Raw genomic sequence first — 20090 nt, forward strand, 5'->3', positions numbered from 1 at the left:
CCCAGGACACAGGGACAGGAGGCCGCTGCACTTTAATAATTAAATTCTTCATTAATGACACTGTGGGATCCCCTGGAGTGCACCACCCATCCCAATTCCCACTGGGAATTCCACACTGCTCCAAAGCCTTCAGTGCCTGCTTTGCCCAGGGAAAAAAACCTTTGGCACAGCCCAGGAGTGGGCAATGTTTCAGTCTGGAGCTCCCAAAAAATCCTTCCAGAGGATATTCCTGCTCTTCCCAGGGACAGATCCAAGGGCAATCTGCCTCTGGAATTTAATCATTCCAAAAAAATTTTGGAGTTCCCAAAAAACCTGCAAGAGGATATTCCTGCTCTCGCAGGGACAATCTGCCTCTGGAATTTCACGATTCCCAGCTCCTAAAAAACCTTTCAAAACTGTTCCTGCTCTCCCAGGGACAGATGCAAGGACAATCTGCCTCTGGAATTTAATCATTCCCAAAATTGATGGAGTTCCCAAAAAACTTTCAAGAGGATATTCCTGCACCAAATCCGCATTTTCCAGCCCCAAATCCACATTTTCCAGCCCCAAATCCACATTTTCCAGTCCAAATTATTCCATTAGCTGGCTCCACGTGAAAGGCTCTTCCCAGAGAGAAAGGGGGAACGTTGAACCTCTAAAATTGCTGGAAAAGTCAATGGGGAAAAAACCACATTTTGAGAGCTGAAGTCCCAAAATCCCATAAATCCCATTGTGGGATCCAACACTGGAACCTCGTGGCTCCAAGGAGTCAGAAATGATGGGAATGGCACCAGCCAGTCACCTCCAGAGGTGCCACAATCACGATTTTGGGGTAAACCCCCACAATTCCCAAACATCCCCAGGATAACTACAGCTTCAGCTTGAGCCAGGGGTGGAGGACGGTGATGATGGGAGGGGGTGAGACCCCAAGAGATTCACATTTTCCAGCCCAAAATCCGCATTTTCCAGCCCCAAATCCACATTTTCCAGCCCCAATTATTCCATTAGCTGGCTCCACGTGAAAGGCTCTTCCCAGAGAGAAAGGGGGAACGTTGAACCTCTAAAATTGCGGGAAAAGTCACATTTTGGGAGCTGAAGTCCATGTGGGATCCAACGCTGCAACCTCGTGGCTCCAAGGAGTCAGGCATGATGGGAATGGCACCAGCCAGTCACCTCCAGAGGTGCCACAAACCCCCCAAAATTCCCAAATATGTGAATTTTTGAAGCCAGGATAACTATGGCTTCAGCTTGAGCCAGGGGTGGAGGATGGTGATGATGGAGAGCACGGAGGAGGTGAGCCCACAGAACCCCACAATTCCAGGGCTGCTCCTGCACAAGCCCAGCTTTTCCAGAGGGATCACCAGGTCGCAGGCATTCCTCAGCAGGTCCAGCAGCAGTGGAGGGTTCTCCCGCAGCACCTGCAGCAGGAGCTGCAGCTGGAGCTGCAGCTGGAGCCGGAGGTGCTGGATCCTGCCCTCAGCCTGGGGCTGGGGGCTTTTTTGGGGGCTTTTTTGGGGGCTCTTGCCACGTTTCCTGGCGGCCTCGGCGCGTTCCAGCAGCAGCCGGATCTCGTAGGCGTCCCTGCTGAGGTTCACCACCAGAGCAAACAGGTAATACCTGGGGAGAACAGGGGCGGAAAGTGGGAGACAGGGAAGCAGCGGAAGCAGAAGGCTCTGGCTGCTCCCAGCAGCCACAGAAATGCCCGGGGTAATGGAAAAGTCACATTCATCTCTCTCATGGGATTGCATTCCTTATTCTCTCCAGGTGAACCCCACTCCCTGCTCTCCCTGAGGAATTCCATTCCCTTATTCTCCCTCGGGAGCCCCACTCCTTGTCCTCTCTTGGGAATTCCACTCTCTGTTTTCTCTAGAGGAACCCCATTCCCTGCTCACCCTCAGGAATTCCATTTCCTGCTCCCCCTCAGGACCCCCACTCCCTGATCTCCCTGAGGAATTCTATTTCCTGCTTCCCTTGGGAACATCATTCCCTGCTCTCCCTGAGGAATCTCATCCCTTATTCTGCCCACGGGAACCCCATTCCCAGCTCTCCCTCAGGAATCCCATTCCTTATTCTCTTCAGGGGAATCCTATTCCCTTCTCTCCATAAGGACCCCCATTCCCTGCTCCCCCTCAGGAATTCCACTCCCTGCTCCCCCTCAGGAATTCCACTCCCTGCTCCCCCTCAGGACCCCCATTCCCTGCTCCCCCTCAGGAATTCCACTCCCTGCTCTCCCTCAGGACCCCCATTCCTTGCTCCCCCTCAGGACCCCCATTCCCTGCTCCCCCTCAGGATCACCACTCTCTGCTGCCCCTCAGGAATTCCACTCCCTGCTCCCCCTCAGGACCCCCATTCCTTGCTCCCCCTCAGGACCCCCATTCCCTGCTCCCCCTCAGGATCACCACTCTCTGCTGCCCCTCAGGAATTCCACTCCCTGCTCTCTCTGAGGCATCTTTTCCAGCCTTCCCCCCCCAGATCCCCTTAGCAAACCCCCCACCTCCCCAGGCTCACCTGAAGGCCCTCTGGCTCCACTTCTCCAGGGCCAGGCCGGGCAGGAGGCCGCTCTTGCCGGCCCATAGGACGTTGTCGCAGGCCAGGAACAGGGCGCGGTTCAGGTGGGACAGCGTGAGGCAGAAGCGCAGCACGGGGTCGGGCAGGTGCAGCGAGCGCTGCGCTCCCCCCAGCGCCTCAGCCGAGCCCCCCAGGCGCAGCACTGCGGGAGGGGGACACCGGGGGGTCACCGGGGAGGGGGTGCGGACCCCCGAACCCCCCTCAAACTTTTCTCAAACCCCCCCTCAACCCCCCCTCAAACCTCCCTCCCAAACCCTTCCTCAAACCTCCCCTCAAACCCTCCTCAAATCCCCCCTCAAACCCTCCTCAAAACTCCCCTCAAACCCTCCTCAAACCCCCCCTCAAACCCTCCTCAAAACTCCCCTCAAACCCCCCCCAAACTCCCCTCAAACCCCCCTTCAAATCCCCCCCAACCCCCCTTAAACCCCCCCAAACCCTCCCCAAACCCTCCTCAAACCTCCCCCCAAACCCCCCTTCAAATCCCCCTCAAACCCCCCTCAAATCCCCCCTCAAACCCCCCCAAACCCTCCTCAAACCTCCCCTCAAACCTTCCCCCAAACCCCCCTTCAAATCCCCCCCAACCCCCCTCAAATCCCCCCAAACCCTCCTCAAACCTCCCCCCAAACCCCCCTTCAAACCCCCCTCAAACTCCCCTCAAACCCTCCTCAAACCTCCCCCCAAACCCACCCTCAAACCCTCCTCAAACCCCCCCCAACACCCCCTCAAACCCCCTCAAACCCTCCTCAACCCCCCCCCAAACCCCCCCCAAACCCCTCCTGAAACCCCCCCAAACCCCTCCTCAAACCCCCCTCAAACCTCCCCCCAAACTCCCCTCAAACCCCCCCCAAACCCCCCTTAAACCCCCCCAAACCCCTCCTCAAACCCCCCCAAACCCCCACCCCTCACAACCCACTCACGCTTGCGGCCCAGGCTCAGATGAGCCTCCAGCTGCTGCAGGCGGCTCAGGCTGCCGGAGCTGCCCCCGGCGCGGCTCAGCGCGGCCCCGGCTAAGGTACAGGCGTACTGGGCGGCCCTGCGGACAACGAGGGAGTCAGCGGCGGTACCGGCGGCATCACCCCGGTGCCGCGGGCCTCCCCGCTCCGTTTCTCCCCGGGGTTTTGGGACCCTCGGTTGTCACCCCTGCTGGACCTCCCCGACCCCCGGGGAGCCCGGGCTGCACCTGAGGAGGCGCTCCCGGGCCTGGCTCTGGGCGCTGAAGCGCACCCAGGCCTCCATGGCGCGGGGCCGGTACCGAGCCCGGTACAACGGCGTCACTTCCGCTACGCCCGCGGCTCCTTCGCGCTGGCTTGAGCGCGGAGCCGCCCGCTGCTACCAAAACAGAGCCCGTGAATGGGCGGCGGGAGGAATCGCCGCCTCTAAATCTGTATCGAAGAGTTCGGTTGGTTTCTTTTGTCATTAATCGCTTCTCCTGGTCAATAAGAGTGTGGTTGTCATCCCCTACCATCATCTCTGCTGGTTCGGGCTTCCTGCGTTTTGATTCGTCTATTCCCTTGTCAATCTAACAAACCCCGCAATGCGATTGGGCAATGGCACCAAAATCCCCGCCCCCGCAGCCACACACCGCTATTTGTGTTAGTGGGCGAGTGCGCCGCGCCCTGACCCCGCCCCTCGAGCTGCGCACGGCGTTCTGATTGGTTTCCTGGTGATGTCCCCGCCTCCCCCCGCCCCGTTCCGGCGCTCCTATTGGTCCGCCGGGCGCGGAGCAGCGCTGATTGACAGCTCGGCGCTGAGGAGGGAGCGCGGCGATGGAGGCGGTGCGGGCGCAGCGGCTGCAGCCCGGGGTGGGCGCCGGGCCCCGCGGGGCTCGGCCCGGCCTCACCGGGGCCCCCGCGGGGCTGGGGCCGACACCGGCAGCGGGCTCGGGGTTGGGGCCGGGGCTGGGGCTGCCGCCGCCGCCGCCCCCGCTGGGTCTGCAGGGCCCCCCCGTGCCCCCCGGGACCGGGGCCGGGGCCGGGGCCGTGCCCGGGCCGCCCGCGGTGCTGCGGGAGGCGGTGGAGGCCGTGGTGCGGAGCTTCGCCAAACACACGCAGGGCTACGGCCGCGGTGAGCGGGGCCGGGGGGAGCCGGGGATGCCGACGGACCGGGGGGGTGGGTGGGATCGGTTTTTCCTTTTTCCCTTTTTTCACTTTTCCTTATTTCCGTGTCCCTTTTCCTTATTTCCGTGCTGCTTCCTCACTCCTTCTCCTTTTCCTTCTTTCCATGCCCCATTTCCTTCCTTCCTTCCATTCCTTCCATTCCTTCCTTCTTCACCCCCTCTTCCTTATTTCCATTCCTTCCTTCCTACTTTCCATGCCCCATTTCCTCCCTTCCTTCCTCACCCCCTTTTCCTTCCTTCCACGCCCCTTTTCCTCATTCCGTGCCCCCTTTCCTCCCTTCTCACCCCCTTTTCCTTCTTTCCACGCCCCGTTTCCTCATCCCATGCCCCCTTTCCTCCCTTCCTCACCCCTTTTCCTCATCCCATGCCCCTTTTCCTTCTTTCCACACCCCTTTTCCTCATTCCATGCCCCTTTTGCTCCTTTCCACACCCCTTTTCCTCATTCCATGCCCCATTTCCTCCCTTCCTCACCCCCTTTTCCTTTTTCCATGTCCCATTTCTTTCCTCCCTTCCTTCCTCACGCCATTTCCTTCCTTCCTTTCCTCCTTTTCCTCATTCCGTGCCCCCTTTCCTCCCTTCCTCACCCCTTTTTCCTTCTTTCCACACCCCTTTTCCTCATCCCATGCCCCATTTCCTCCCTTCCTCACCCCCTTTTCCTTATTCCATGTCCCATTTCTTTCCTCCCTTCCTTCCTCACGCCATTTCCTTCCTTCCTTTCCTTCTTTTCCTCATCCCATGCCCCCTTTCCTCCCTTCCTCACCCCCTTCTCCCCCTTCCCATGCCCCTTTTCCCCCATCCCCGCTGTTCTCCGGGCCGATCCCGATGCCGATCCCGGTGATGCCGGTGCAGTGAACGTGGTGGAGGCGCTGCAGGAATTCTGGCAGATGAAGCAATCCCGCGGGGCCGAGCTGCGCAACGGAGCCCTGGTGCTCTACGAGATGGTCCCGGCCGCCAGCCCGCCCTACGTCTGCTATGTCACCCTGCCCGGGGGCAGCTGCTTTGGCAGCTTCCAGGTACCACCCCGTGAAAAACGCTTGTTTTTTTACAATTTTTTAAAAGTTTAAAGAATTATCAAACGGTTATAAAAATACGAATACAATTAGAGTAATAAAAGTTTAGAGTTAGGACAGAATTATGGATGTCTGGATGTTTTTGGGCACTGAGCTGTCGAAAACATGTCTTGTGAACAAAGGAATAACCCTTAAAAGCAATAGCCTGTTGCATATTCATATATCTTATACATGATGCATAAATTCCTTGCAAATTTAGAATTTTTCTGGTTTTTGTCAACTCCTTCCCCTTAATCCTGGTAGTTCTATAAATATGGAGGGAAGGTAGAAGAATGTCTTTTCCAGTAAGGAGGCAGTAATTCTTTATGTGCCCTGTCGCTGTTATCTCTGTGTGAAGAGTTTCTTGATTATCTTATCCCTTGCTTGAGCTAGTAAAAAAAATCCTACATCGCAGAGTTTCTATTTTTAACATTATGTTATAACCTAAAACTATATTTAACACACTACTTAAGAGAATTAATGCAACTTTCTAACGTTACACGTATAATATTGATTGTAATATTTGTGAAAAGCCAGTCATAAAATAGGCATTTTTCACACACCCCTACCCTAGGAATGCCTCACTTGGACCCTGCCCGGGATCATTTCTCAATATCTTGTCTTCTGCTGGGTATTCTCCTCCCTGCATCTGCAGGGAGGAGGAATTAAACAAAGCAACGGGAGGTTCTGAACCTGTTCTGGTTCTGTCCCAAAATCCCGGAATTTGGGGTGAATTTGGGAACACTTTGGGTCTGAGGTAATTAATTAATGCAACGGGAGGTTCTGAACCTGTTTTGGCTCTGTCCCAAAATCCCGGAATTTGGGGTGAATTTGGGAACACTTTGGGTCTGAGGTAATTAATTAATGCAATGGGAGGTTCTGAACCTGTTCTGGCTCTATACCAAAATCCTGGAATTTGGGGTGAATTTGGAAACACTTTGGGCCTGAGGTAATTAATTGAACAAAGTAACGGGAGGTTCTGAACCTGTTTTGGCTCTATACCAAAATCCTGGAATTTGGGGTGAATTTGGAAACACTTTGGGCCTGAGGTAATTAATTGAACAAAGTAACGGGAGGTTCTGAACCTGTTTTGGCTCTGTCCCAAAATCCTGGAATTTGGGGCAAATTTGGGACTACTTTGCCTCTGCAAAGTGAATTAAATTAAACGACCCAGCGGGACGTTCTGATTCTGGCGGCGTGATTTCCTGCCTCCCCCCTCGCCTCCCATTCCTGGCGCCCTGGAGGGGCCGTGGGGGCCCTGGTGGTGTCCCCACTGTGTCCTTTGCGTGTCACTGTGTCCTCGTGTCCCCAGTTCTGTCCCACCAAGGCCGAGGCGCGCCGGAGCGCGGCCAAGATCGCGCTGATGAACTCGGTGTTCAACGAGCACCCCTCGCGCCGCATCACCGACGACTTCATCGAGAAGAGTGTCTCCGAGGCCCTGGCGTCCTTCAACGTGAGCGTGCCTCTCGTGTTTTGTCCTTTTTTTGGGTCACATTCAGCCCTTTTCTCGCCCTGGGATGGGGTAACTTAGAGGCACTTGAAAGAATTTTAATTCCGTTTTCAGGCTCGCGTGTCGAGTGAGGCAATATAAATGTGATAATTCACGCCCATCACAGTCAGGAGCCAACTGTTTCTAATTTCTAAGCTTTTTTCCTCATTCCTAAACTTTTTTTCTCATTCTTAAACTTTTTTCCTCATTCCTAAACTTTTTTCCTCATTCCTAAACTTTTTTCCTCATTCCTAAGCTTTTTTCCTCATTCCTAAACTTTTTTCCTCATTCCTAAACTTTTTTCCTCATTCTTAAACTTTTTTCCTCATTCCTAAACTTTTTTCCTAATTTCTAAGCTCTTTTCTGATTCCATTTTCAGTCTCACGTTTAGGGTGAGACAATATACATGTTACAATTCACACCATCACAAAAAGAAGCCATCTATTTTTAATTTCTAAACTTACTTCTAATTCCTAAATTTACTTCTTATTCCATTTTCAGTCTTGCCTGAAGGGTGAGGCAATACAGACAAATACTAATAGAATAGAAATAATATATCGATTTTCTCACATATGAGAAAAACAACAAAACAAAAAAACACCAACTGCAGGTTTTTTTCTTACAGGAAAACATTGTTAAAAAACACCAACTGCAATTTTTTTTTTTTTTAATATTAGGCCATCATTATTTATCTCCAGCTCCCTAAGACTTCCCAGGGCAATTCTGGGAAAATGTATCCAGCTTTTTCTCTCTCTGTCATGCACATATGACAGCTCAGCCTGTGCTGGCATCAGGCTCTCCTGAATCCCGCTGGGAATTGCAGTATTGGGAATTCCCAGGGGTGGGAATGACAGCTCCGTGTCTAAAATTTCTCTGCAGGGCAACCGAGAAGAGGCAGATAATCCCAACACTGGGATCGGTGCCTTCCGCTTCATGCTGGAGTCCAACAAGGGGAAATCCATGCTGGAATTCCAGGTTTGTGCTGATCCTGTTGCTGTTCCCATTTCCTGGCTTGGTTTTTGGATGTTTGGGGGTTGCTGTCCCAGGTGTATTTTAAATTTTTTCCCCACAGGAAATTCATTCTGATTGGATCCGGTGTAATTCGAGTACTGCCCTTGGAATTGGGTTTCTCGCTGTGATATTTCCAAATGCCCTAATTCCAGTTAATTAGTGGGATTCATCCCTGAAAGCGGGGGGAGCAAGAGCTCCCACAGGGTGGGAAGATGTTCCCCCCAAAGTGGAATTTGGGGCTGGGATTGGGAGTCCGTGGTGTCATGACATTCCTTGTGGGAAGAACATTGGGACAAGAGGAGGCCTGAGCTGCCGAGGGAAGGTTCTGGAAGGTGGATCAGGATTAGGAGAGCAGTTTGGGATGGAGTATCTGCTCTCATGCAAATACACGCATATATATAATTATAGATATATTTGCAAAGCAAATATTCACTAATGGAGTGAATATTTAGTGAGCCCCCACTTTAGAGAGTCACTGCATTTAAATGTTATTATTTTCCTTTATTATTAAATTCTATTATTTTCCTTTAATGTAGAATTCCCTAATGAGAATCCTCTATATTCTGTCACTCTTCTGCTGTGAGCATTCATGAGACTTTATTTCCATGCCTCAAACAACATTTTATGCTACCAACCTTCCAAAGCACAGAAGTGGAAGTCACCCAGCTCTGAGCAATCCCAGCACACGCAGAAATGGTGATTTTTGTATTTTTAAACCCTTTCCTTTTTGTTTTTTAAACCACCCCAGGAGCTGATGACAGTTTTCCAGCTGCTGCACTGGAACGGGAGCCTGAAGGCCATGAGGGAACGTCAGTGCTCACGCCAGGCGAGTCCAGGGCTCCTTCCCATTGCTTCCCCCAGTGCTTTGGGAAGGACAACTGACCCAAATCCCAGGCCCAAGAGCATAAAAAACGTTGGCTGAAGAGAGAAAAACAAGAAAAATGGGATTTCATGGGCTGGAGCTGTAATTGGACAATTAACTCCAATATGTAAATGGAGTTTTATAAAAGTGAGAGAGAATCTGTGACCGGTCATGCATTTTGGGTCCATTTTGTGTTCATTTTGTGACCATTTTGTGACCATTTTGGGTCCATTTTGTGACCATTTTGTGTTCATTTTGTGACCATTTTGGTTCATCTTGGGTGTAGCCCTGGCTGAGCTTTCACACTGCCCAAGGTGCATCCATTGAGGAGATCCTTTTAATAAATCCCTATTTAATTAATAAACCCTATCTAACCTCTGTCCTAGCCCAACCTTCCCAAAGCATCATCCCCTTCAGTTTTTTTTCCCCAACCTTAACAATTCCAATGCCTCCCACAAGGTTTTTCCCCAATTCTCTGCCTCCCACGAGGTTTTTTCCCCAATTCCAATGCCTCCCACGAGATTTTTCCCCCAATTCCAATGCCTCCCACAAGGTTTTTCCCCAACCTTAACAATTCCAATGCCTCCCACAAGGTTTTTTCCCCAATTCTCTGCCTCCCATGAGTTTTTTCCCCAATTCCAATGCCTCCCACAAACTTTAACAATTCCAATGCCTCCCACAAGGTTTTTCCCCAACCTTAACAATTCCAATGCCTCCCCCAAGGTTTTTTCCCCAATTCCAATGCCTCCCACAAACTTTAGCAATTCCAATGCCTCCCACAAGTTTTTTCCCCAATTCCAATGCCTCCCCCAAGGTTTTTTCCCCAATTCCAATGCCTCCCACAAACTTTAGCAATTCCAATGCCTCCCACAAGTTTTTTCCCCAATTCCAATGCCTCCCACAAGGTTTTTTCCCCAACCTTAACAATTCCAATGCCTCCCACAACCCCAATTCTCTGCCTCCCACGAGGTTTTTCCCCCAACTTGAACAATTCTCTGCCTCCCATTCCCACCAGGAGGTCCTGGCTCACTACTCCCACCGTGCTCTGGACGATGACATCCGAAACCAGATGGCCCTGGACTGGGTGAACCGGGAGCAGAACATTCCAGGAGCCCTTTCCCGGGAGCTGGCGGCCACCGAGCGCGAGCTGGATGAGGCCCGGCTGGCCGGGAAGGAGCTGAGGTTCCACAAGGAGAAGAAGGACATCCTGCTGCTGGCAGCTGGCCAGCTGGGCTCAGCACACTCCTCTGGCTGCTGAACCCCAAAATCCCACCCCAGCCGACCCCAAAACCCTTCCCCAGTCCCGGCCCGTTTGCACGTTCGAGAGAAGTTTAGGGGAAAAGAGCTGCTCTTCATTCTTCCATTTCTCCTTTGAGAGCTTCTTATTCCCTAGGGAATTTTTGCATTTCTCTGGTTGCTGAACCCCAAAATCCCCACCCTGAGATCCTCCCTGGTGATCCCAAAACCCTTCCCCAATCCTGGCCCGTTTGCACATTGGAAAGAAATTTAGGGAAAAAAATCTCCTGAATGTAGGAAGTTTCATTCTGGTTTTTAGAACTGCTCCTAATTCCTTCATTTCTCCTTTGAGAGCTTCTTATTCCCTAGGGAATTTTTGCATTCCTCTGTTGCTGAACCCCAAAATCCCACCCCAGCTGATCCCAAAACCCTTCCCAATCCCGGCCCATTTGCACATTTGAGAGAAATTTAGGAAAAAAAGCTCCTGATTAGGTTTTATCAAGTTTCATCCTGGTTTTTAGAGCTGCTCTTCATTCCCTCATTACTCCTTTGAGAGCTTCTTATCCCCTAGGGAATTTTTGCATTCCTCTGGTTGCTGAACCCCAAAATCCCCACCCTGAGATCCTCTCTGGTGATCCCAAAACCCTTCCCCAATCCTGGCCCGTTTGCACATTTGAAAAATTTAGGGAAAAAAGCTCCTGATTTAAGTTTTATCAAGTTTTATCCTGATTTTTGGAGCTGCTCCTCACTCCTCCCTTCAGAACTCCTTATTCCCTAGGGAATTTTTATTCCCTCATTCCCCACAGATTTTTTTTTTTCCCTTTCCCTTATTTTTGGGGTTCAAAACAAAACCCATTGGATCCCCTCCCTCCTGCAGCAAAAAGGGACCAATTAAAGCTCCTTGATGAGCTCCTTAATTAAATGAGCGGATGCCAACGCCTGCAATATCCAGATTTAATTTTGGAATTAAATCTGGGGTCAGCCTGCAGCATTCCAGTCCCAAGCACAGCAGGATCTGCAGTTCCCCCCTGGAATTGCCCTTTCTGTGCCCAAAAATCAGCATTGGAAGGCTTTTTCCCAAGAAAAATCTTGGAAAGTTGGTGGGTGAGGGAGGGATTTGCACTAATCGTTCCTTATCCCTTGTATCCATATGGAATTTAGATTATATTTACCTTTAAATCCCCTTTTATGGCATGGAATTCTTCAAACAGCTCCCCAGAAAATGTCAATTTATCCATGGAAATTCCCATTTTGCTCCCCTTCTCCCCCCAGCAATACAAACTGAATTCCAAGCCAGAATTCCGTTTTTTCACCCCAGATTTTTAGAGCTTTTCCCACTTTTTATCCCCTGCAGATTCCACTGTTCCCACCCTCCTCCTTCGCTCTGCCTGACCCCACAGGATATTCCAGCAATAATCATTATTTTAGGATAAAATTGGAATAATTCCATTATCTGTAGGTACCCCATTTTTTATATCCACATCCTAACAAGCCTATTTTGGGGGTTTATATATTTTTTTATACTTTCTACAAACACTATTAACATTTGATGTCGCTAGAAATTGAATTTTAAAAGGGATTTTTTGGGGGGTGGGGAGGGTTGTGGGGTGTAATTTCTTGAAATATGGGGAGGAAATTTGATTTAGGATTTGTTTAAATAAAAGATTTAAATAAGGGAGGACTTTGGGAGTTCCCATCGCCCTGGAAGGAAAAATAAAAATAAAAGGGGAGAAAAAAAAATTAAAATAAAATATTCCATTGCTTCCAGGATCGGGGCGCTGGTTTGGATGTTCCAGGTGTAAAATGGTGTAAAATGAACAAAATTCAAATTTTCTCAGTTGTGCTCCTTGTTGAGGCGATGGAATTACGGGATAAACGCTGCTGTGGATTTTATACAATAAACCCAGCGATTTTGGTTAACTTTGGTGCTCTTGCTCGTTTTTTGGAAGGGGACCAGTTGTGCCCAAAAATTGCTTTGAGCCACCTTGGTGTGGGGTTGAGAATCCCCGGGATTCAAAATTCCTGGGATTCAAAATCCCCGGGGTTTAAAATTCCCAGGATTCAAAACCTGGGATTGAAAATTCCTGGGATTCAAAATTCCCGGGGTTTAAAATTCCTGGGATTCAAAATTGCTGGGTTTTGAGAATCCCTGGGATTCAAAATCCCTGGGATTCAAAATTCCCGGGGTTTAAAATTCCCGGGTTTTGAGAATCCCTGGGATTCAAAATTCCCAGGGCTGAGAATTCCTAAGATTCGAATTTCCTGGGATTCAAAATCCCTGGAGTTTAAAATTCCCAGGGTATGAAATTCCCGGGGTTCGGAATTCCCAGGGTTGAGAATTCCCAGGTTTGGAAATTCCCAGGTTTGGAATTCCCGGGGTTTGGAAATTCCCGGGGTTCGGAATTCCCAGGGTTGGGAATTCCCGGGTTTGGAAATTCCCGGGTTTGGGAATTCCCGGGTTAGAAATTCCCGGGTTTGGAATTCCCGGGGTCGGAATTCCCGGGGTTTGGAATTCCCGGTTTGGGAATTCCCGGGGTTTGGAATTCCCGGGGCGAAGCGACCCCGCCCGCCCTTCCCATCATGGCGGGACGGGCGCGCCCGCCCGGTGCCCTTTCCAAAATGGCCGCGCCGGCGCTTCCGCCCGGCTACCGCTACTTCCGGCGCTTCCGCCCGGCTCCTGCCACTTCCGGTGCTTCCGCCCGGCTCCCGCCACTTCCGGCGCTTCCGCCCGGCTCCCGCCACTTCCGCCCGGCTCCCGCCGCTTCCGGCGCCTCCCGGCGTGCCCCGGTACTCCCGGCAAGATGGCGGACGTACTGGACCTTCATGAGGCGGGCGGGGAGGATTTCGCCATGGACGAGGATGGCGACGGTGAGCGCGGGGCTGTGCTCATTGCGGCCGGCCCGGAGCGGCCCCGCCGAGCGATCCCGGCGGGTCCCGGTGCGGCGGAGCCGCTCCCGCCGCCTCCGGCCGCGCCGGCCTCAGGAACAGCGCCGGCCCGCGGCGGGGGGCTCCTGCTCGGTGCTGGGAGGTCATTCCCAGCTTGGGGGGGTCACTCCCAGCCCAGTGGTCATTCCCACCGTAGTGGTCATTTCTATCCTGGGGTTCACTCCCACCCCAGTGGTCACTCCCAGCCCAGGGGTCACTCCCAGCCCAGGGGTCACTCCCAGCTGGGTTGGAGGGTCCCTGTCCACCCCAGTGGTCACTCCCAGCCCAGGGGTCACTCCCAGCCCAGGGGTCACTCTCAGTGGTCACTCCCAGCCCAGGGGTCACTCCCAGCCCAGGGGTCACTCTCAGTGGTCACTCCCAGCCCAGGGGTCACTCCCAGCCCAGTGGTCACTCCCAGCCCAGGGGTCACTCTCAGTGGTCCCTGTCCACCCCAGTGGTCACTCCCAGCCCAGGGGTCACTCCCAGCCCAGTGGTCACTCCCAGCCCAGGGGTCACTCTCAGTGGTCCCTCCCAGCCCAGGGGTCACTCCCAGCCAGGTTGGGGGGGTCCCTGTCCACCCCATGGGTCACTCCCACCCCAATGGTCACTCCCAGTGGTCACTCCTACCCCAGGGGTCACTCCCAGTGGTCACTCCCACCCCAGTGGTCACTCCCAGCCGGGTTGGGGGGTCCCTGCTCCTGCTGACCCCCAGTTTCCCCAGAGAGCATCCACAAGCTGAAGGAGAAGGCCAAGAAGCGCAAGGGCCGCGGCTTCGGCTCAGGTGAGACCCCAAAACCCCCCCCCAGAACCCTTTCCCTGGCGCTCTGGGTGACCCCTGAACTTTGGGGGTCCCTTGGCTCCCCCCAAATTTTCCCCTTTTTTTTTGTTTTTCCAGAGGAAGGATCCCGCGCTCGGGTGCGCGAGGATTACGACAGCGTGGAGCAGGACGGGGACGAGCCGGGGCCACAGAGATGTGAGGGGGATTTTGGGGACCTGCAGGGCTTTCAGGGGGGCTCCCTTCCCCTTCCCTCATTCCCAGGATTTATTTTAGGGCAATCCCAAGGTGGGGATTTGGGGGAGATGCTCCTTCCTTGGAGGGGGAATGGGATCTGGATTTGGGGTTCAGCTTTTCTGGGATGAGCTTTTCCCCAATCCCCAAGGATTTGGGGGCTCTAAGCCTCCATCTCCCTTTCCAAGCTGTGAAAAATGAGTGATTTTGGGGTGACAAACCCTTTCCACCACAGCCAGGAGGAATTAGGGATGATTTTCCTCACTTTCCCAGGATTACTTTTAGGTCAACCCCCAAACCTCCCCCATGAGGGGTCCGTGACTCACCCCTCCCCAAATTTGGGGGTGTAAATCTCCACTCCCAGCTCTGTGACCCCCCCCTTTTCCTGCCCAGCCGTGGAGGGCTGGATCCTGTTTGTGACAGGGGTGCACGAGGAGGCCACGGAGGAGGATGTGCACGACAGATTCGCCGAATTTGGGGAGATCAAAAACATCCACCTGAACCTGGACCGGCGCACGGGATACCTCAAGGTGGGGAGGGGACACTTTTGGGGACCCCCAAACTCCATCAGCCTGGGGGAGGCTCCAGGGTGGGAGGTGCCAGGGGAGAACCCCAAAACTGAGCCAATTCTGGGGGGTTATGGGAGTATCTGCACCTCAAAATTGAATTATTGGGAGGTTCCTGCACCCCAAAACTGAGGGGTTGGGCTGGGAGCTGCATTCCCCCAGTGCCTGAGTTCATTCCCAGTCCTAAACTTGGGGTGTCAGGGGGTCTGTGCACCCCAAACCTGAGCTGGGAATTCTCCCATAGCCTGGCTTCATTCCCAATCCTAAATCTGGGGTTTCAGGGGTTCCATGCACCCCAAACCTGAGCTGAGCTCATTCCTAATCCTAAACCTGGGGTGTCAGGGGGTCTGTGCACCCCAAACCTCAGCTGGGCTCATTCCCAACCTTAAATCTGGGGTTTCAGGGGGTCTGTGCACCCCAAACGTGAGCTGGGCTCCTTCCCAACCTTAAATCTGGGGTGTCAGGGGGTCTGTGCACCCCAAACCTGAGCTGGGAATTCTCCCATAGCCTGGCTTCATTCCTAATCCTAAATCTGGGGTTTCAGGGGTTCCATGCACCCCAAACCTGAGCTGGGCTCCTTCCCAACCCTAAACCCGGGGTGTCAGGGGGTCTGACAGGGGTCTGTGCACCCCAAACCTGAGCTGGGCTCCTTCCCAATCCCATTCCTGACCCCATCCCACCCCAGGGCTACACGCTGGTGGAGTACGAGACCTACAAGGAGGCGCAGGCAGCCATGGAGGGGCTCAACGGGCAGGAGCTGATGGGGCAGCCGGTCAGCGTGGACTGGTGCTTCGTCAGGGGCCCCCCCAAGGGCAAGAGGAGGTGAGGCAAATCCTGGCAATTCCAGGGAATTCCTGGAGCTGGGAATGGGAGGGATTTGGGGGATTTCCCTCGGCGAGGGGAATGGGGGAATTGCGTGCAGCGTTATGGGGGTGGCGGGGTTTAAATAAGGGTAAACAACCCCAAAATGCTCTTCTGCTGGATTCCTTCCTTCCCTCTCCTTCCCCCATTTCCTGTACCCTTTTCTCATTCATTTTCCCCATTTCCTGTACCCTTTTCCCTCCCTTTCCCCTCCTTTTCCTCGTCCTTCCTTCCCCTTTTTTTCTTTACTTTCCCCATTCCTTATCCTCTTTTCCCTTTCCCCCATTTCCTCTTTCCTCCCACTTCCTTCCCTGTTCTCTTTTCTCTCTTTCCCCATTCCCTTATCCTTTTTCCCTTTTCCCCTTTTTCCCCTTTTTTTTCCCTTCCCCCCCTTTTCCCCCCCTTTTTCCCCTCTTTCCCCCTTTTTCCCTCCCTTTTCCCCCCTTCTCCCTCCTTTTTCCCCCTTCCTCTCCCCTTTTTCTCCCTTTTCCCCCCTTTTTTCCTCCTTTCTTTCCTCTTTAATTCCCCTTTTTTCCCCCTTTTCCCCTCTTTTTTCCCCCCTTTCCCCCCTTTTTCCCTCCTTTCTTTCCCCTTTAATTCCCCCTTTTTTACCCCTTTTCCCCTCTTTTTTCCCCCCTTTCCCCCCTTTTTCCCTCCTTTCTTTCCCCTTTAATTCCCCCTTTTTTACCCCTTCCCCCCCCTTTTCCTCTCTTTTCCCCCCTTTTTTTCCCTCTTTCCCCCCCTTTTTCCCTATTTTTTCCCCCCTTTTCCCTCCTTTCTTTCCCCTTTAATTCCCCTTTTTCCCCCTTCCCCACCTCTTCCCTGTTTTCCAGGGGCGGGCGCCGGCGGAGCCGCAGTCCGGACCGGCGCCGCCGATGATGGATCCAGACCTCCACCCCTTTGTGTCCCACCTCCAAACTGGGGGGAAACTGGGAAAAAACTGGGCTTTGTACACGGCCTCGAGGAGCCAAAGCAGCTCCATCCCCTGGGGGAATTCGAGTTTTATGGAATTTTATTGTTTTCAAAGGACAAGTAGGAGGGAAGCAGCAGTTTCTGAGGGTTGGGGGGGGATTTCCCTCGGATTTGGGGGATCCCTCCCCACCCCCCATCCCAGAACATCCCAGGAGTTTTCTTTTCCACGTCCCAGACAAACCTAAACCTCCCATGGTATTTATCCCACCTGGAAATTCCTTGTTTTGTGTCAAATAACAAGATTTTGTCTAAGTTTGTCTTCTTGGTTCTTTGCCCTTCATTAAAGCTCCCTAAAATTTCCCTAAAATCCCTCCCTATCCAGACTGGAGGATCCCCAGCCTGGCACTAGAACAACTCAGCTCTTGGAAAATGTATTTTTTTTTTTCTCCTTAAAACTGACTATTGAGCTTGGGGGGATTCCAGATGTGCCAATGCCCAGCTGTGCCCCCCAAGCCCACAGATGTGCCCACCACCCCTCACACTGGCACTTTTAATTCCAGAATTAAAAATGGGGAAAAAGCTGCTGGGAGGATGAGGTGGGAGCAGGATGAGGATACCGGGGAGGCCCTTGGAGTTGGGGTGCACCCACCAGCTCCCCGAATTTGGGCTCGTACAGAGTTGGTGACAAAGGGATGGAACCTGGCGTTGAGGATGGGGGATCCCCAAATCCCTGGGTGGGATTGGGGGGTCCCAGAGAGGCCCTGGGAGTTGGGGTGCACACACCAGCTCCCCAAATTTGGACTCTTGCAGAGTTGGTGACAAAGGGATGGAACCTCAGCAGGGTTCAGAGCATCCTGGCGTTGGGGAGGGAGGATCCCCAAATCCCTGGGTGGGATTGGGGGGGTCCCAGGGAGGCCCTGGGAGTTGGGGTGCGCCCACCAGCTCCCCGAATTCGGGCTCGTGCAGAGTTGATGCCAACAGAGGGATGGAAGGGCTGACCCTCAGCAGGGTTCAGAGCATCCTGGCGTTGGGGAGGGAGGATCCCCAAATCCCTGGGTGGGATTGGGGGGTCCCTAAGAGCCAGGCTCGGGAGCCAGCCCCCCGCAGAAGGCGCCGAGGTGCCGCAGAGCCTCGGGCTGCATGGAGTGCCGGCGGAGCAGCGCCCGGGGCGGCAGCGGCGGCAGCAGCCCGGCCCTGCCCGGCCCGGGCGGCTCCGGTGGGAGCGTCCCGGAGCCGCGGCGCTCCGGTTGCCCGGCCGTGTGCCGCAGCGGCCCGGGAGGGGTGGCGAGCTCGGGGTCCCGCCGCTGGGCTTTGCCCCGTGGAGGATCAGGAGGGACCCAACGACCCGCGGGGGGCACCGGGGGCACCCGTTCTGCCCAGGTGGCTCCTGGCAGCCCCGAGACCTCGCGTCCCTCCACGCTGTGGCGGCGCGGGCGCAACCGCAGCCCCTCCAGCCCCGCCGCCAGCCGCTCCGGGGGGACCGATGGCCCTTCCAGGGATCCCTGGAGGCTCTCGGGAGAACCCCACGAGCCTTCCGAGGGGCCCCGTGTCCCCTCCAGGGGTCTCCGTGTGCCCTCCGCGGGTCCCCATAGCTCATCTAAGGCTCCCCGTGCTCCCTCCGCGGGTCCCTGGGTCCCCTCCGAGTGTCCCCGCATCCCCTCCACCCGCGGCACCGCCAGCCCCCAGGGCTCCGAGTTCAGCCTCTTCAGCTGCCGCTTGGGCCCGGCCCGGGAGGGTTCCGGAGCGGGGTTGGCGGGTGGGAAGCGGAACACATCGCGCTCCTCGTCCCTGCCGCCGGCCCCCGGCGACGCCGCCGCCGCCGCCCGCACCTGCACCTGCGAGGGGGACGCGCACGGAGCGGGCGACGGGGGCGAGTTCAGGTACTGCCGGGTGGTCTTGGTGCCGCGGGGCGACGTGGCCGAGGTGATGATGATGACATCGCGCCCGCGCTCCCGACACGCGTCCAGCAGCACCTGCAGCGTCTCCCGCTCGCCGCTCTCCAGGGCGTAAAGCAGCGCCGAGCCCCCGGTGTAATCGCGGGCGCTGGGGTCTGCCCCGTGGGCGAGCAAGGTGGCGACCACGGCCGGGCCGGCTCGCTCGGTGCACGCGTGCATCAGCGCCGTTTTGCCGCTTTTGTCGGGGATGTTGGGGTCGGCGCCGTTCTCCAGGAGGTACTGCACCATCCGCGGCTGCTCGGGAGGCTCGGCGTAGCCGGCCCGGCACGCTGCCATCAGCGGCGTGGTGCCCGCGGCGTTGCCTTCGTTGATGTAGGCTCCCCCTTCCAGCAGCAGGCGGGTCAGGCGGAATTTCCCTTGGGAGACGGCGCGCAGCAGCGCCGAGCCCTCGGCCGGGATCATGGGGAGCCCCCCCGGTGGCACCGAGGCGCTGGGCATGGCCGGGCTCGCGGGACGGAGGGCAGGGACGGGGGTGGCACTCGCTCACTGCAAGGGGAGAGGGTGCGGTGAGACCCCGCCGGTCCCCCGGGAGGGGGTGTTCCCCACTCCGTGCCTCAGTTTCCCCAGTAAGGGAGGGTTGCCGAGCTCTCCGGGCTGTGTCCCCTCTGCCCGCACCTCCAAATCCCACCTGCCCCTGCCAACATTCCTCAAATGCCTTCCTGCACCCCCTCCTCATCCTCCCTTCGCCCCACCTGCCTCCCCTGCCCACAGCCCCATCCCTACCTGGACTCCAATCCCTGCGGGCACCCCCATCCCTGGGGGTACTCCCATTCCTCCGGGTACCCCCATTCCTCCGGGTACCCCCATTCCTCCGGGTACCTCGATCCCTGCGGGTACCCCCATTCCTCCGGGTACCCCCATCCCTACCCACACCCCATCCCTGCGGGCACCTCCATCCCTAGGGGTACCCCGATCCCTGCGTGTACCCCCATTCTTCCGGGTACCCCCATTCCTCCGGGTACCCCCATCCCTGCCCACACCCCATCCCTGCCCGCACGGTTCCCATGGCGACGGCCGCTCATCCCGCTCCGACCAGCCGGGAAACTGCGGGACAATCCCGCACCTTCCCGCTCCCCTCGGTCCCCTCGGTGAGAGACACCCCCGAGCCCGAGCCCGGGGGCTGCCCCGTCACCCCCCTCTCCAAGCAGCGGGGACCCCCCCATCCAGCCCCTCTCCATCCCCGTTTTACCGTGGCCACCGGAGCGTGGGGTCCTTGATGCCGGTCCCCGCGGCCCCGGGGATGGGGATGGGGGGGACAGCGGCCCGTGGCCGCCATCCCGGCCTGCCGCCGGTGAGGCGGGGGGGCGGGAGGTGATGTGGAGGGTCCCCCCCCTCCCGCAGCGCTATTTTTGGGAGCTGCCGGCGCGGGGGGGGGATGGAGCGGGATGAATCACCCACGGCGCATCCAGAGCCCGGCCCTGCGTGGGAGTCAGGAGGGGGGACCGGGGGCTGGGGGGCTCGAGGGGCTCTCGGGGGGCAGCGGGGCTGGGGGGCACGGTCCAGCAGGACCAGCAGGACCACACGGCGGGGCTGGGGGTGGCCGTGCAGGGCG

The 20090-nt window shown here is 55.5% G+C and overlaps 4 protein-coding genes across 5 annotated transcripts; 2 read left to right on the forward strand and 2 right to left on the reverse strand.

The window, feature by feature from the left end:
- Window positions 1-26: 26 nt before the first annotated feature.
- PEX11B (peroxisomal biogenesis factor 11 beta) lies at window positions 27-4019 on the reverse strand. The gene is made up of 4 exons (XM_085560771.1): window positions 3728-4019; window positions 3465-3580; window positions 2488-2689; window positions 27-1596 (listed from the first exon to the last, which is right to left on the reverse strand). The coding sequence occupies exons 1-4, from the start codon at window positions 3781-3783 to the stop codon at window positions 1215-1217; spliced, it is 756 nt and encodes a 251-aa protein (XP_085416897.1). The 5' UTR covers window positions 3784-4019; the 3' UTR covers window positions 27-1214.
- A 279-nt stretch (window positions 4020-4298) lies between these two features.
- LIX1L (limb and CNS expressed 1 like) lies at window positions 4299-12230 on the forward strand. Its single transcript, XM_085560770.1, has 6 exons — window positions 4299-4611; window positions 5513-5676; window positions 7025-7165; window positions 8081-8176; window positions 8961-9038; window positions 10090-12230. Exons 1-6 carry the CDS (start codon window positions 4314-4316, stop codon window positions 10330-10332), a joined length of 1020 nt encoding a protein of 339 aa, XP_085416896.1. The 5' UTR covers window positions 4299-4313; the 3' UTR covers window positions 10333-12230.
- An 869-nt stretch (window positions 12231-13099) lies between these two features.
- Window positions 13100-16895, forward strand: RBM8A (RNA binding motif protein 8A). The gene is made up of 6 exons (XM_085560773.1): window positions 13100-13178; window positions 13957-14016; window positions 14131-14208; window positions 14638-14774; window positions 15496-15632; window positions 16505-16895. The coding sequence occupies exons 1-6, from the start codon at window positions 13112-13114 to the stop codon at window positions 16548-16550; spliced, it is 525 nt and encodes a 174-aa protein (XP_085416899.1). The 5' UTR covers window positions 13100-13111; the 3' UTR covers window positions 16551-16895.
- ANKRD34A (ankyrin repeat domain 34A) lies at window positions 16666-19947 on the reverse strand. 2 transcript variants are annotated; one of them, XM_085560764.1, is made up of 2 exons: window positions 19728-19947; window positions 16666-19024 (listed from the first exon to the last, which is right to left on the reverse strand). In XM_085560764.1, exon 2 carries the CDS (start codon window positions 18974-18976, stop codon window positions 17657-17659), a length of 1320 nt encoding a protein of 439 aa, XP_085416890.1. In that variant the 5' UTR covers window positions 18977-19024; window positions 19728-19947; the 3' UTR covers window positions 16666-17656. The 2 variants fall into 2 exon arrangements, with proteins under 2 accessions (XP_085416890.1, XP_085416891.1); XM_085560765.1 differs by lacking the exon at window positions 19728-19947 and adding an exon at window positions 19262-19417.
- Between the last annotated feature and the right edge of the window lie 143 nt (window positions 19948-20090).

The sequence above is a fragment of the Lonchura striata genome, chromosome 25, assembly GCF_050655825.1.
Source record: "Lonchura striata isolate lonStrDom1 chromosome 25, ASM5065582v1, whole genome shotgun sequence".
Lineage (NCBI taxonomy): Eukaryota > Metazoa > Chordata > Aves > Passeriformes > Estrildidae > Lonchura > Lonchura striata.